This window comes from Palaemon carinicauda, chromosome 1 (genome assembly GCF_036898095.1).
Source record: "Palaemon carinicauda isolate YSFRI2023 chromosome 1, ASM3689809v2, whole genome shotgun sequence".
NCBI lineage: Eukaryota > Metazoa > Arthropoda > Malacostraca > Decapoda > Palaemonidae > Palaemon > Palaemon carinicauda.
Window position 1 is genome coordinate 58,820,147 of NC_090725.1, and position 15,000 is coordinate 58,835,146.

The window sequence follows — 15,000 nt, forward strand, 5'->3', positions numbered from 1 at the left end:
TTGTATGCTCATCCCCCTGCAGGAAAGGCGTTAGACATAACTATCATCAGCAAGTCCTCACCTGTCGTTGGAGAAGATCCCGTGTCCTCTCCTGCCACACTATCATTGCGAGCCTTGAAATCCTTGTTGACTTAAGCCTGATAAGGCAGAGAAACTGTGGATGCACCTTCTTCCCCCCCCCCCCCCCCCCCCCCCCCCGAAATCCTGCATCTTCAACATCTCCGTCAGGTGCGGAACCTTCAGATATACCAAAGATGATGTCACCAATAAAGAAGACCCTTAACTTTGACCGACCAATCCTTGCTTATGCGAGAGAGGATTTAGTGCAGTAGTGAATACTAACCTAGCTTCGAAAGGTGTATCGGTATATTGTGCAGGTGTTCATATGCCGGCTACCAGTGCTCGGTTTTGTACAGGAATGAGTAAGTACACCGATGCTCTGGATGAAGGGAACTCCCCTCTTCCCGTTCCTTCTGAAAGTTCCAGAGATACATCAAGATCATCTCCTAGGAAGACAATAGACAAGCATAAGGTCAATTGTGGTGGATAGTATGATTTACGAGCTCTTCCTATGACTCTTCAATATCTGTCCCCTGCTAACTAGTCCCATGAGGATGGATTGCAATGAGACTGCTCTCCACGTGCTTGATCTCCTGCACCAGGTGTCCTCTCGCCTGGTCTCCTGCACCAGGTCTTCACTCTCCCGGTCTCCATGCGCTCACTCTTCACACGAACCATCACTGCGTAATAGGACTCCTCTCACGGTTATTCTTCCAGAAGCTATGATGTTGAGTCTTAGGGCACTTATCACTTGCTTCTTCACTATGTTCTAGGTTGACATATAGGGATCTTCCAATGTACAGAGATCCTTCCTTGCCCTGAAATCTTTGTACGTGCCAAGACCGGTCCATTTCACAAGTTCTGCCCACCTGCTGAGACTGTTTACCGACATGAGACGTTTCAATGCTCTGAAAATTTCCTATACGCCGAGACCTTCAAACGCGTTTATATGATAAGTCGAAACGTCACATCTTATGTCTGCGATCATAAGGAATGCTTCTCACCACCCAGTAACAGGGTTTCACATGACACACCACAGTGCCACACTCTCCCATTCACTCTTCAGAGACTAAAGATGCTTCATTAGCCTCTGAAGGTATGAGGGCTAAGGGCGCCTCGGCCCCGAGGAGTCAGGCCTTATATCAGCTGACCCTTTTTCTTCACAGTATCATCCTGGTGCCATTTTTGGTTCAGTGTGCGAATGCACCAAGAAACATTCTACAAATCAAGATGACCTCTTTAGTGAGAGAGGGCATGTATTTATTGATGCAAAATGAAATAGGTAAATGTTGATTAAACTGAGCTTCTGCAGAAGAAGCAATATGAACAGCAAGGGAGATTCATAGAAAAATTAATTGAAATATAAAAAGTATAAAACCTATCTGCCTTTAGAAACCTGCGATATTTATTTACGTTAAGTAAAATTATAAATCTGCGATGGATGTTCCTGAAATGTGAAATTGTTTGGTTATTCCAAGCAATATAGCTATGGCTTGTTAGAGCTTTATTGGTGTGGCATTTTTCTGCAATACTTTACACCTCTATCCACTTTGCACAAATTCCTTTTATGAGTCATGTTGGTGCTCCCTGTCTCCTCCTCACCTGAAGAGACTTCCTCCCTCTTAAGCTGCTGTATCTTCTCAGTGGTCAGCTCTTCCTTGTGCCCATCCAATAAGTCCTCCACATTATCCTTATAGGCTTCCAGGCCCTTGGGCCTGTTGAGAGAGATTATACCTTCCATAACAGACAGCCTCAAAGTCCTTTCATTAACATCTTTTTGCTAAAAACTCCTCCAAGCAGAATGCATGGTCTTATAGGAAACTTCCTATAAGAAATTGGGAAGCTCTTTTTCAGAACTCTCTTATGGTTAATTCTATCAGAGGTCATTTCAAAGTATAGAGTTTTTTAAAATTACAAATGACCAGCTGGTCCATGAGCTGAATGAAAGGAGTTGTTTGATGAGCATTGTCCATAACAAGGGCTTTTAGAAGCAGTTGGTTCTCTTGTAAATATTCTTTTAAACTTGATCCAAACTCTCTGGTCACCAAACCTTGATGTTTGGCCTCCACATGACAGGTAACTGGGTTTCTTATACATTGATTTTTTTTAGAATTATCGAGATCAGAATTAAATTACTTTGTTTTTCAGGCCAAATTTTTGGGTCTTGCATTTATTTATCAAACATTGGTTGAGAAATTTCAAGTTGAAAATTAAAGCAAATGCTCTTAACATTAGCTCATAATTTCACACAGTAGGATCTGCCCATATGGCATCAACTCCCCCTTTTGACTTTCTGCTGGTCCATTTAGTTTTATACTTTATACATACAGTATCTAATAAGATATTGCTTATGTCACTACTCTCAGTGTTCTGTGTAAGCTCTTAAATTTTTTGTCGCTTGCATGTGTTTAATTAAAAGATAGCATTATTGACTATTTATGTTTTTTTTTAAATATGGTTTTTGCATTTTATGTTATCTTTTTTTTCCAGGCTAAAATGTCCATATTGTCCAGTTGAACAAAATCCTGCAGATGCTATTCAGATCTTCTTTTAATTATTGCTCTATAAACTTCTTAGTAATGTGGATTGTTTGTATGTACAGCAAATATCTTGGAGTGAGGTGTGAGTCCTTATTTGTTTACTACCAGTTATAGGGTAAAATATGGTTTGAACTAGTGTTTTTATGTGATCGAAGAGCCTTGACTGTTTCCATAGCATTCATTGAATTTTCCCTGCAATCTTAGAAATTTGGATAGTTAGAATATTTAGACATAACTTATTGTTGAAATATGAGTCTTTCCTTTTAAAACAAACTAGTATATCATATAGGATGAAAATATCCTCAGATTGAGCATTTCTTTGTTTGATAATGGTCTCTTTTTGTAAGATGTATTTAGATATGTTAAAGGTTGTTTGTCAATTTGTTTTCAATCCTTGTGAAGGACTTTTATGATGAAATATTCTTTTTGGCAGCTAAAAAATTTAGTAATTGATTTAGTTTTCCATTAGTTGAATTCAAAAGACAGGAGAGAGATTTTTTTTTTCAGTAGCATATTTATGGCTTGCATTTATTCTTACCAACATACTAAATGTTTTCACAAAGTTAGCTATCATGGGAAATTAATGAAAGGGAACAATTAGTCCTTTGGGTCATTATTAAGCATTTTTGTTTTATGTATTTTATTATGTATACTTGGGTTTTTAAAATCATGCACTTCACTTAGGGAGCATAATGTTATTACTACTGTAGTATCTAGATAAATGGTAGGGAATGGTTAATTAAATTACAATTTATATTTATTTAGGCAAGTACAGTTTTTCTAGAATGCATTTAACACCTTAGATAGTTAAGAATTGTTACGATCAGAACTGTTGATGAGTTCTGAGATATTTGACCTCAATTTGGTCTTTGTCATGTCATACTGAAACAGACTTACTTTAGGCTGTGGTGTTGTGTATGGCACTCACTAAGTTTATAATGATTTCACTGCCCTGAGAATTCATTTGCATTGGCACTTTGGTGTCACAGTATTTCTATTCATTTCACAGAGAACCTGTCCAAGAAGAGTGTGAGACTATAACTTGTAGTGTAGTTATTTATTTTATGATGATAGTAACAACATTGTTAATGTTAATCATAATGTTATAAATAGTTGTATTGATAAAAATTATAATTATTTTATATAAAGACTTATGTATGATTATTTGTGTTTCCAAGCAAATGAATGTTTGAGCCAATGTAATGGTTTTGAGTGCTCCAATGACACATTGATATTAAAGATAAACATTTTGAGAATTCTTAATTAAAATCTTGTGATTTGTAGTCATATATAAATTTTTACTGTAGAGAATACATTTTGACGTAAGGACTTGTAGGAAAGCGCATTTCCTAGCCACTGCTTTATTTTTTTCCAAGAACTTGCACGTGGGGTAGAGGACACAACCGTACTCAAGCTACTTTTTCTTTGATCCATAATCTTATCTTGCATGGTGATATTTGTAAAGGAAAGTCTTTTATAGTTTGATATGCTTCATTATTGTGCTATGTATGAAAAGTTTGTAAGTCCTTAAAATTATACTGTATTAATGTTTTTAAGAGTAGTTTTCTTTTCCATAGACAATACTGCTATAAGATTTAACATGTTTGAACTTCAGAAGTTGAAGTTGAGGTTCATTCCACGATTGCCTTGACATACGATTGTTCCAACATCCGAAGTAAAATTCGATCAAATTTTCGTCTCGAGACCTGAAGTAATGCTCCAACATCCGACGTAGATCTTGTTTACACCGGTAGAACGGCAGCACGTTGGAGGGACGCCATTGAGCATCGAGTCGGTCAGTTCTCTGTTCTCTGGCCCATCGTGTGGTTGTTCTCTGTTCAGTCTGTTATTAACAGTGCTTATTATCTTCCTTTTCTCACGTTTCCTTTTTGATTTTACGTATAATCATGGTTCCTAACAAGCTTAGTTTCGGTACAGGTGTTAGTAGTGGTGAGAAAAGGAAGAAGGCAATGCTTTCATTAGAATTGAAGCAAGAAATTATAGAAACACATGTGCGCGGTGTGCATGTTAGTGATCTGGCTAAACAATATAGCCGGAATAGGTCTATGATCTCGATGATCATCAAACAGAAGGAAGCCATTAAAGCAGTCAAACCCTCGAAGGGGATCAAAGTGAAGCAAAGAGAACTAAGATTGAGAGAAAGAGAGAGATGTTTATTGTCAAGCATGCAATAAAACAAGCTGAATAAGTGAATCCTTAATATAAGTTTTATAAAGTTATCGTTAATATCTCTCTCTCTCTCTCTCTCTCTCTCTCTCTCTCTCTGTAGAATCCTATTTGGAGGTGGGCAAATCTGGTGAGTTTATCTGGTCTTTAATGAGAGAGAGAGAGAGATATGATATATTCTTAAAACTTATTTTAAGGATTCACTTATTCAGCTTGTTTTATTGCATGCTCGACAATAAACATCATCTTCATCTATCTCTCTCTCTCTCTCTCTCTCTCTCTCTCTCTCTCTCTCTCTCTCTCTAAGTGTTCTTTTATTACGAAGAAGTGTCGTATGTTTGTGATGAAAATTAAAAATCCAAAAGAAAAAAAAATGTAAACAAAATATAAATTATAAAAATCAAAAAAGAAAAAAAATAAGCTAAGTTAGGTTAAAGTTCATGTAGTGTAAGTTAGAGTAAGTTACGGTACGTTATCACAGTCACCATCTCTACCTCCTCGCCGATCGTCCCGTCTCCTTCTGCGTAGCAAATCCTGCACCTGTGCTGGCCTGTCTTAAAGGCAATATGACAATAAAAACCCGTTTTTATTTATTATTTCTTTATAATTCTTCTTTTTTACATAAATGTTATTTGTAATTATGTGCAGTAATTTATTAAGGAGTTATCATAGGTTTTTATGCTGTAGAACGAATTATACAAAATTACAGTGTATTCTTATGGGAATATTTGCTCCAACATGCTATTGTTTTAACATACGAAGCAGGTTTCCGGGACGAATTAAGATCGTATGTAGAGGTTCCACAATATATATATATATATATATATACTATATATATATATATATACACACACACATATATATATATATATATACAGCATATATATATGTATATATATATATATATATGTATATATATATATATATACATATACATATATTATATATATACATATATATATATATATATATATTTATATATACAGTATATATACATATATATATACATATATATATACATATATATATACAGTATATATATATATATATATATACACACATATATATATATATACAGTATATATATATAAATATATATATATATACATATATATATACTGTATATACATATACATATATATATAAATACATTATATATATATATATATATATACATATATACATATATATATATATATATATACATATATACATATATATATGTATATATATATATATACCGCACACACATATTATATATATATATATATATATATGTATATATATATACAGTGGAACCTCTACATACGATTGTCCCAACATACGAATTTTCCAACATTCTAAGTAAAATTCGACCAAATTTCTGTCTCAACATACGAAGTGTTGCTCCGACATACGACGTAAACAATACGCTTACCCGTGGAATTTGTTGTTGACGCCGCTAGACGGCAGCACATCGGAGGGACGCCAATCGAGCGTCACCTTGATCAGTCCTCTCATCGCGTGCGCATCGTGTGGTTATCCTCTATTCGCTCAGTTTTAACAGTTTTTTATCTTGCCTTTTCACGTGTTGTTTTCTGTGTTCCGTAATCATGGGTCCTAAAAAGCTTAGGTTTTTGTTCAGGAAGTAGTTGCAGGTGGTGAGAAAAAGAGGAAGTCTATGCTTTCATTAGAATTAAAGCAGGAAATCATAAAAAAAGCATGAGCGAGGTGTACGTGTTAGCGATCTCTCTAAACAATATGGCCGGAATATATCGACGATCTCGATGATCATAAAATAGAAGTCAGCCATTAAATCAGTGAAACCTTCGAAGGGGATCACGATTATTTCTAAACGTCGTAGCCCTACCCTTGAAGAGATGGAACGACTTTTGTTAATATGGATCAAAGACAAGGAGATTGTTGGCGATACGATCACGGAAACGATCATTTGTGAGAAGGCCAGCACTATCTACAGTGACTTGAAGGCGGTGCGCTCTCGGGGGGGTGACGCGGGGGAAAGTTCAGCCGATCCTACGACGGAGGAATTCAAGGCGTCTCGAGGTTGGTTTGAGAAATTTAGGAAACGACCGGGATTCATTCAGTTGTTCGTCATGGAGAAGCTTCGAGTTCGGACACAAGGCTGCTAAAGACTTTGTTAAAAAGTTCGAAAGCATCATGGCGGAGGAAGGTTACGTAGAGCAGCAGGTTTTCAACTGTGATGAAACCGGTCTGTTTTGGAAAAAGATGCCTAGTCGAACGTACATTACCGCTGAAGAGAAGAAAATGCCTGGACATAAGCCAATGAAGGATCGGTTGACTCTTGCGCTTTGTGCCAACGCCAGTGGGGGACTGCAAAATTAAGCCTCTGTTAGTTTACCATTCCGAAAACCCTAGGGCATTTAAAGCACATAGAAATAATAAAGACCTGCTACATGTTCTATGGCGTTCTAATTTTAAGGCTTAGGTTACTAGGCATATCTTTGTGGAATGGGTAAACGTAGTTTTCGACCCTGCTGTCAAGAAGTATCTTCAGGAAAGGAATTTGCCTTTGAAGTGCTTGCTTTGTTTGGACAATGCACCAGCTCACCCCCCCGGACTCGAAGATGATATCATCGACGAATATAAATTCATCAAGGTGTTTGTATCTTCTACCGAATACCACCCCTATCCTCCAGCCCATGGACCAGCAAGTCATCTCTAATTTTAAGAAGCTGTACACCAAGCACTTATTTAAGCAGTGCTTTAATGTCACACAAAGAACCAACTTAACTTTGCGTGAATTTTGGAGGAGCCACTTCAATATCGTGCACTGCTTAAAGATCATTGATCAGGCTTCGGAGGGAGTAACTTGTCGGACCCTGAATTCCGCTTGGAAGAAGCTTTGGCCTGATGCTGTTGCTCCCAGAGATTTCGAAGGTTTTCGCCCCGAGAATGAACCTGTGGTTGCCGCCGAGGAAGACGTCGAAGAGATTGTATCCCTTGGCAAGTCCATAGGTCTGGAGGTGGATGAAGATGACATCACCGAACTCGTCGATGAGCATCACGAAGAGCTCACCACCGAGGAACTCACGGAGCTGCAAGCCATGCAGCATGATGAGTTTCCAAGCGCAGTTGAGTGAGTTGGAGTAGACCGAGGAGGTAGGCGAAATCTTAGGTACGGCGGAAATAAAACAGATGTTGGCACATCATCAACACATTGTTGATTTCATCGACAAGCATCACCCACAGAAACTTCAGGTTTGCCGTGTTGTTGCGCAGTTCGATTGATGTTTGCTTAACGCATTTTAGAAAAATCCTCAAAAGCCGTACAAAGCAACTTTCACTCGATAGTTTCTTTGAAAAAATCTTTAAAACGGTCTAGTGATCAAGATGAAAAGAAAGAAAGTGAAGCAAAGAAAAGGAAGACCAAATCAAGTGAAAGTGATGAAAATTAAAAATAAGAAAAGAAAAAATGTAAAAAAAAAATATAAAATTATAAAAATGAAAAAAAAAAAAAAAAGCTAAGTTAAAGTTCACGTAGTAGTGTAAGTTAGTGTAAGTTATCGTACACGTTATCGTACAAAGTCACAGTCCCTACCTCCTCGCTGATCTTCCGTCTCCTCCTGCGTAGAAGTCCCTACACCTGTGCTGGCCTGTCGCTAAGGTAAAGTGTTACATTACAATCCGTTTTTTATTTATTTCATTATTATGTATTCTTTTTTTTTTATTTGTAATATGTATTTATTATACAGGCATTGTATTAATGTCACGTGTAATTATGTGTAGCCATTTATTAAGGATTTATTATGGTTTTTAGGCTGAGGAACGAATTAAATCAATTACCATGTATTCTTATGGGAATATTTGCTCCAACATACGATCGTTTTAACATACGAAGTAGTTTCTGGATACGAATTAAGATTGTATGTAGAGGTATCACTTGTAATATATATATATATATATATATACATATATATATATATATATATATCCAGAGACACTAACTTTTTATTATATAAGAAATTACAATCGACTGAGAAAAGATATCTTAACATGATTGAGATTTTGATAAATTCTTTAAGTCATGTTTGCCAGGTATCTTTGGTATAAGAAACTATTGTTTTTACATACTCTCCTACATGTAGCCGAGACTGAATTAAATTTGATGTTCTTTTTGAAATTCAAAAGTATTTACTTTGAGACAATTAAGATCCTCGCTTGCATAAAAATGAGGATTTTTATCAATAATTATAAGGGTACAAGTAGATGCCTGAGACATCAATACCCGTAATCCTTATTCCCTGGAAGGATGTATACTACTCATGAATGGTTGTCTGTATTCCATCTCAAATGGTTTTGGAGAAAGTAAACTAAAGGAGTTAGAACATACATAGTATTTCTTTTGCTGTTGGTCAACTACATTTATCACTGATGCTTAATTGAAGAACATAACTTTAAAACTATCTAATAGTGTGCTCTTCAAAATTAATTAAGCCAAGAGAGTTTATAGTGTTTAAATCTGTAATTTCGACATTCATTTATATGCTGATGTGTCTAATTTCCTCTGTATATTTATCTTAGTATACAGAATATATAAACCACTGCTCTTATCCAATATCACAAAAGCAACCCAGTGAAAAAGGGTATCATGTGGTTTAATTTGTTTTTATAGTCCAATTCATTGAGAGAAGATTGACAATTTTTACCTTTACATGGTCCCAGAGTTGCAGTTTCCTCCCCATTAGTTTTACTTTAAGCAAAACAAAACCAGATATACAGAAAAAAATTGAAAGTGATTACCTGTAGTAGCTTTCAGTCTCGGGATTTATTTTTTTTTTATTTGTAGAGAACAGATTTTAAAAAACCCTGAACCTAGGTTTCTTTTTTTTGGACTGGCCACAGAAAGAAATAACTTGTATCTTAGTTTTGTTGGGGGAATTGCCTTTGGGTTGATTAAGAGTATCAGAAAGATATGATATCAAGTTCCTGGAAAACATTTTGTTACAGACCAATGGAGCTGATAAATGACAAGTAAATATTGGAAACGATGGTATTGGTGATATAACATAATTATCTTCATAGGGGTTGAAGTTCTGAAGCTTCTGTTTACTCTCTAGAATCTAGATATTACAAAATATATGTCATGTAAGCCAGAAGTTACTTGCCCTTCCCTTGTCGGTAGCAGTGTATTAGTTTTTTTTTTTCCTTTTTTTTTTTTTACATACTTAAAAAGATTTCATCATGCCACCAGCTTAATACTGTACTAGCATGAATTTATAATTTATGATTGTTTTATTGCTATGGAGTTAAATAAATGCCCCATTGATATCTTTAGAGAGTTCAAAATTTCTCGCCTAATAAAGAAAAATCAAATGATGAAACTACGCAAAAAAAGCTTAGAAATTTTCTGTAGTTATTGTCATGCGGCTGATATTTGCTAATACATCCTTTATATATGGTGTTATTCTTCTTGGAAAGAAACGAAGATCTATGTCACATTCCTGTGGTTGTTTTTCTTGGTTTGTTAAACTATTTTTTTTTTATTTACTCAACTTTTTGGAGCGAAAAATATTAACACTTATTGTGGGAATCACCAATTTTAACTTTTGCTTTGCTTTGGTTCCAGTGTAAAATTATAAGAGCTTCGCAAGGTCTTCCTGGTATTTAATTTCACATCAAATGTATGGGGGTTACCATCCACACATGTAGTTTCTAAGCTAATGATATCTGGAAAGCAAACTTCCTTGTCAATTTCGAATGTATCAAGGTAAATGCGGTTTTGGTCCAAGTCACTAGGTGCAAGGCTATTTTTTGGCTATATCTTAACATTTTGGCCAAACAATTTTATTTTCCCAAAATTAGCATTTTACAACCAACAAATGTCTTGATATCTCACGAGAGATGTAAGTCAACTTTATTTTAATTTGTAAATATATCAGCAGTAAAAAAAATCTTCCATTTTAATATTTCATGAGATTTGCCTTTTTGTATTTGCAAAGACTCCAATACAGGAACCCATTAATCCCTAAATGTCTCAGGCATTTGGCTTTTGATACCAGACAGATACTTATTGGGAAGAATCAAACAAAATTCATCTAAGTATTCGAAAAGTGGTCAGAATATTCAATTATTGTTGTCGTATATTTGATGTTGTATTTGAACGAAAAAAAAAAAAAAAAAAACAGAAGCCATTCCATGAGAGAAAAAATGCACGAATTTTGTATTAATGGTAGGCCTATTAATATCATTATTAACTGGGAAGAGAAAGCGTTAACATTTCTCTCAATATTGCACAGTATAATCTGAAAAGAACTAACCTTATTTTGAGGAAACCAAATAGATTATACAATCCAAAGAATTCCACGTTTTCTTACTTAATTAAAGTGTACAACAACTGGTAAAAATTTAACAACTGCTAAGACAGTCGTAAGTGAAAGCTATCGATTCAATATTAACTGAATTCACTTTTCATTTTCATAACTTCAAAATAAATAGTTTTAACAAAGTAACGGATTAAAATTAAAACACACATTGCAAAACGATAATTGGATTTACTGCATGTACTTTTCTTTTAGTTAAGATAATGCCTTCTTTAAACAATTCAAATATACTGAGCTATATATATGAAATTTCTAATTTTGACGGAAAAACAGTCGTCAAAGTAAAATCATGAAAGTATGTCAGTAATCGGTCAAAGATAATGCTTTGGAGGAACGAGCCCTGTATCTGCTATCATGACTTCACTAATCGGGTCATATCTAACTGCTTCTTTAGCCACCTCCAACCCGGAGACAACTTCACCAAAAGGACAGTATGACTTTGCTTTTGGGTAATCTGTCGTACTGATGCAAAAGCAAGAATTGTACCTGGGTTGCCGTCCCCTGGAACCGCCAATAACTCCTGCTCTCATCGGACCACTGTATTCTCCTCTCCATTCGAGGCCTTCAATTACTTGATATCCTGTGTATCCTTCTTCGGTTTCATAAATACCACCGATGAGGCGTTCCCCCGGCTCGCCTCTCTTCGCAACATAAGAAAACCGTGAACCTTTATAAGAGGGGCCAAAAGTTCCCAAACAAAGAGCCAAGAAGTTTTGCGCACGGCGAAGATGACCCCAGAGCCGTATTTCAAGACGTCCTAGGTTCTTGCCATTTGCACTCAATTGGAGGTATACGTGGGGATTTTCAGGAGGCACTAGCAGCTGCACTACAGGGACCTTCAACGAAAGAAATATGCAGAGGAAACTTAAAACAATTAAACCTGTAAGTGCATATTGATTTTTAGAGTTAGAATTACAAATATGTCTTTGTTTTAAAGATGATCATCCCAAAAATTTTCATTGTATTATGCAATACAATCAAACATGTAAGCGCATATTGATATTGACAGTTAGAAGGACTAATACATATCTGTTTCAAATGATACTCATCCCCAGAAAATTATTGGACTCTGCTAATGCTTGAAAATTTGAATAGGGAATATTCCTAAGAGTTTTTGAATGGAATTAGATGAACATTCTTATACATGAGATTTACATTGGGGTAGAGATGTGATAAAAACTATGATTAAATATATTTTAAAAAGTAATACGATAAATGGCAGTTGGTTTTCATTGAAGAAAAAAAATTCTATGGTCATTAAAAGATAACGTGTTCATGTAAGAATTCTATCTTTAGATTTTTCACGTAACAATAAATGTTAAGGACGACAGGACTAGAAAGATGTGTGACTAATGTCTACCACTGATCAGTGGACCTTGAAACACCTAGATAAGCTCCATACTCCTTCCACACACACACCTCACACTCGTATATATATACAGTATGTATATATATATATATATATATATATATATATATATATATATATATATATATATATATATATATATATATATATATATATATATATATATGCGTAAAAATCACAGGAAAACGGGATGCTCAGATGCAGAAGAACCACAGGGAAAATGAAAATACAAAATATACGCTTAAGTCCTGACTCGTTTCGTGATACTGTATGTAAGTATATATAAATATATATATATATATATATATATATATATATATATATATATATATATATATACATATATATATATATATATACATGTACATACATAATTATATATACATATATATACATATATATATATATATATATATATATATATATATATACATATATATATATATATATATATATATATATATATATCATCTATTTATCGATATATGTATTCATATATACTGTATGTTATATATATTTTTTATTACCTGCATGAGGAAACGATACCAGTTTATTTTTGACCATTCAGATTTCCCACCTGGAGTATGAGATGCCAATGGCCACAGAGCAATAACCGAAGAAGATATTTCCGTTGCTTTTGCAATCTCACTCACAACTTGCGAATCATTATCTTGGTTGGAATCCAAATCATCATCATATACTTCATTAGTATCATTTACTGAGCCTATCTTCTCCAGTGATTGAAATTCATCTTGAGGTAAAAATTCTTGGATGGCTTCTAAATCATCCTTCAGATTCTGTTGGTCGTCCTTTTTCATTGCTGTCATCAAGAGAGTAGGCAAATTGGGTTCATCCTTAGGCACCATGTCTTTGCTCGTAGGCGTCGTACGGACTTCTCTTATCATTTCTTTCAAAAGTTTATGGTTTTTAACTAAAGCTTTGAGCTGATCTGATGTACGAGCATTCTGAAGAGTGGCCTCGCTTCTTTTGGAATAATTTTCTAAGTTCTGACTTCTCTTGTATAATATTCCAAGCTGACGAGCTAGCTCATGGAGCTCTTGTATCAACTGACATTTTTCTTCCTTGATAGATACGGTGAGCTGTTCAAATTGATCCTCAATCTCCTGCTTCAGTTCGTCAACAGCTGCTTCTGTTTTAACAACATCATGTCCCTTTGTCATGTGATTCTCAAATAAACATTGGCCACATAGCTCTTCATGACACGAGCGGCACCTGAGACGTATAGGATCTTCGTGTATTTTACACATGTTGAGAGTGCCCTATTTAAAAGAAAAAAAAAAAAGGCCATGAAGCATTAGAAATATGGGGTACCTAAAATGCCAATCAGGTGAAGAATTATGACCATGATAACTACCATGCATTATTGTGTCATTTACGAAGGTACCTGAGTTTTACTTAGATTTTACCATTATGTAGATGGTATAAACAGCAGATATCTCAAAAGGTTTTTTTTTTTTTCTAGATATATCTTACTGATAAATAATGTGCTCTTTAAAGTTACATTTGTAAAGTTGCACTGGGGTAACGTGAAATTAACATACTCGATCGTGCTTCTCCTTTTCTAAAATGCTGAGCAGGGCATAAACAGGAGGTAAGTCGGCAACAATAGCTCCAGTGTGTTGAGTTCTACAAGAAGGGCATTTGAAGAGGAGCGACTGTTTTTGTAGACTGGCGAGACAGGGCCTGCAGAAGGTGTGACCACATTTCGGCAAGGAAACTGGATCTCTCAAGATTAACTCATATACATCTGAACAAACTGCACAACTCAGGTCATCCATGTTGAAGACAGTGGAGTGGAGAACCTGTTATAAGTGATCGGTATGTAATTTTAAAGGTATGTATTCACATGTTCACGTGTAAGAGAATTAAAAAGGACTAATTCTATACGCATATATTCAAAATTTCACTTTCATGTGTAAGAGAAAAATCTGATATTCGAAAATATTGAAGGACGAAGTTATGGGGTTTATTGCGATTTTGTTTTCTCACATGAATGTTATTTTCCTTAGAGTGCACATTATTTGCATATAGATAGTTCCAAATGATTTTGATTTAAAACATATATACGATTCTTAACTCAATGAAATTGATTTTACTAGAATGATTTAGCTAACACTGAACAATTTAAGATGGACACACTGTAAGGAAAGCAAATTTTATTATACAGTCACTCATAAATAGATCTGATATATTGAATTTTAAAAAGACTCATTAGATTGAATAGTTTAAATAGATGTTTAGAAATCTTTGATAACAGAAGGGACGATAATAGTAAGGATGCAAAATAATTTATTTTTGTTTACAGATGGAAATATATAGCAATAATTCTACCTACCATTGGATATAGACTACACATAATCAAATTCCACTTTAATGTAATCATCCCAACATGTGACTAGCAATGTCTTATCAAACTAGAAAAAAATGGGGCTTGAAAGTAATATGTGACCTTCAAATGAAAGGCCAAAGTTAGTATAGTGGG

General features: G+C 34.8%; 2 protein-coding genes across 3 annotated transcripts in view; one reads left to right on the plus strand and one right to left on the minus strand.

Moving 5' to 3' along the window:
• LOC137648534 (E3 ubiquitin-protein ligase RMND5A-like) overlaps positions 1-4,156 on the plus strand; it is a 70,701-nt gene extending 66,545 nt beyond the window's left edge. Inside the window, exon 9 of the mRNA XM_068381458.1 lies at positions 2,551-4,156. Within this exon, the coding sequence (XP_068237559.1) occupies positions 2,551-2,614 (64 nt within the window). The 3' untranslated portion in view covers positions 2,615-4,156. The remainder of the gene's footprint in view (positions 1-2,550) is intronic.
• Positions 4,157-11,002: 6,846 nt separating this feature from the next.
• Positions 11,003-15,000, minus strand: part of LOC137642250 (E3 ubiquitin-protein ligase TRIM13-like) — a 4,924-nt gene continuing 926 nt past the window's right edge. The window contains exons 2-4 of one of the 2 annotated variants that reach the window (XM_068374787.1): positions 14,060-14,320; positions 13,025-13,777; positions 11,003-11,964 (exon numbers count right to left, since the gene is read on the minus strand). In XM_068374787.1, the coding sequence (XP_068230888.1) occupies positions 11,440-11,964; positions 13,025-13,777; positions 14,060-14,296 (1,515 nt within the window). In that variant the 5' untranslated portion in view covers positions 14,297-14,320 and the 3' untranslated portion in view covers positions 11,003-11,439. The remainder of the gene's footprint in view (positions 11,965-13,024; positions 13,778-14,059; positions 14,321-15,000) is intronic. The other variant, XM_068374781.1, reaches the window with a different exon arrangement.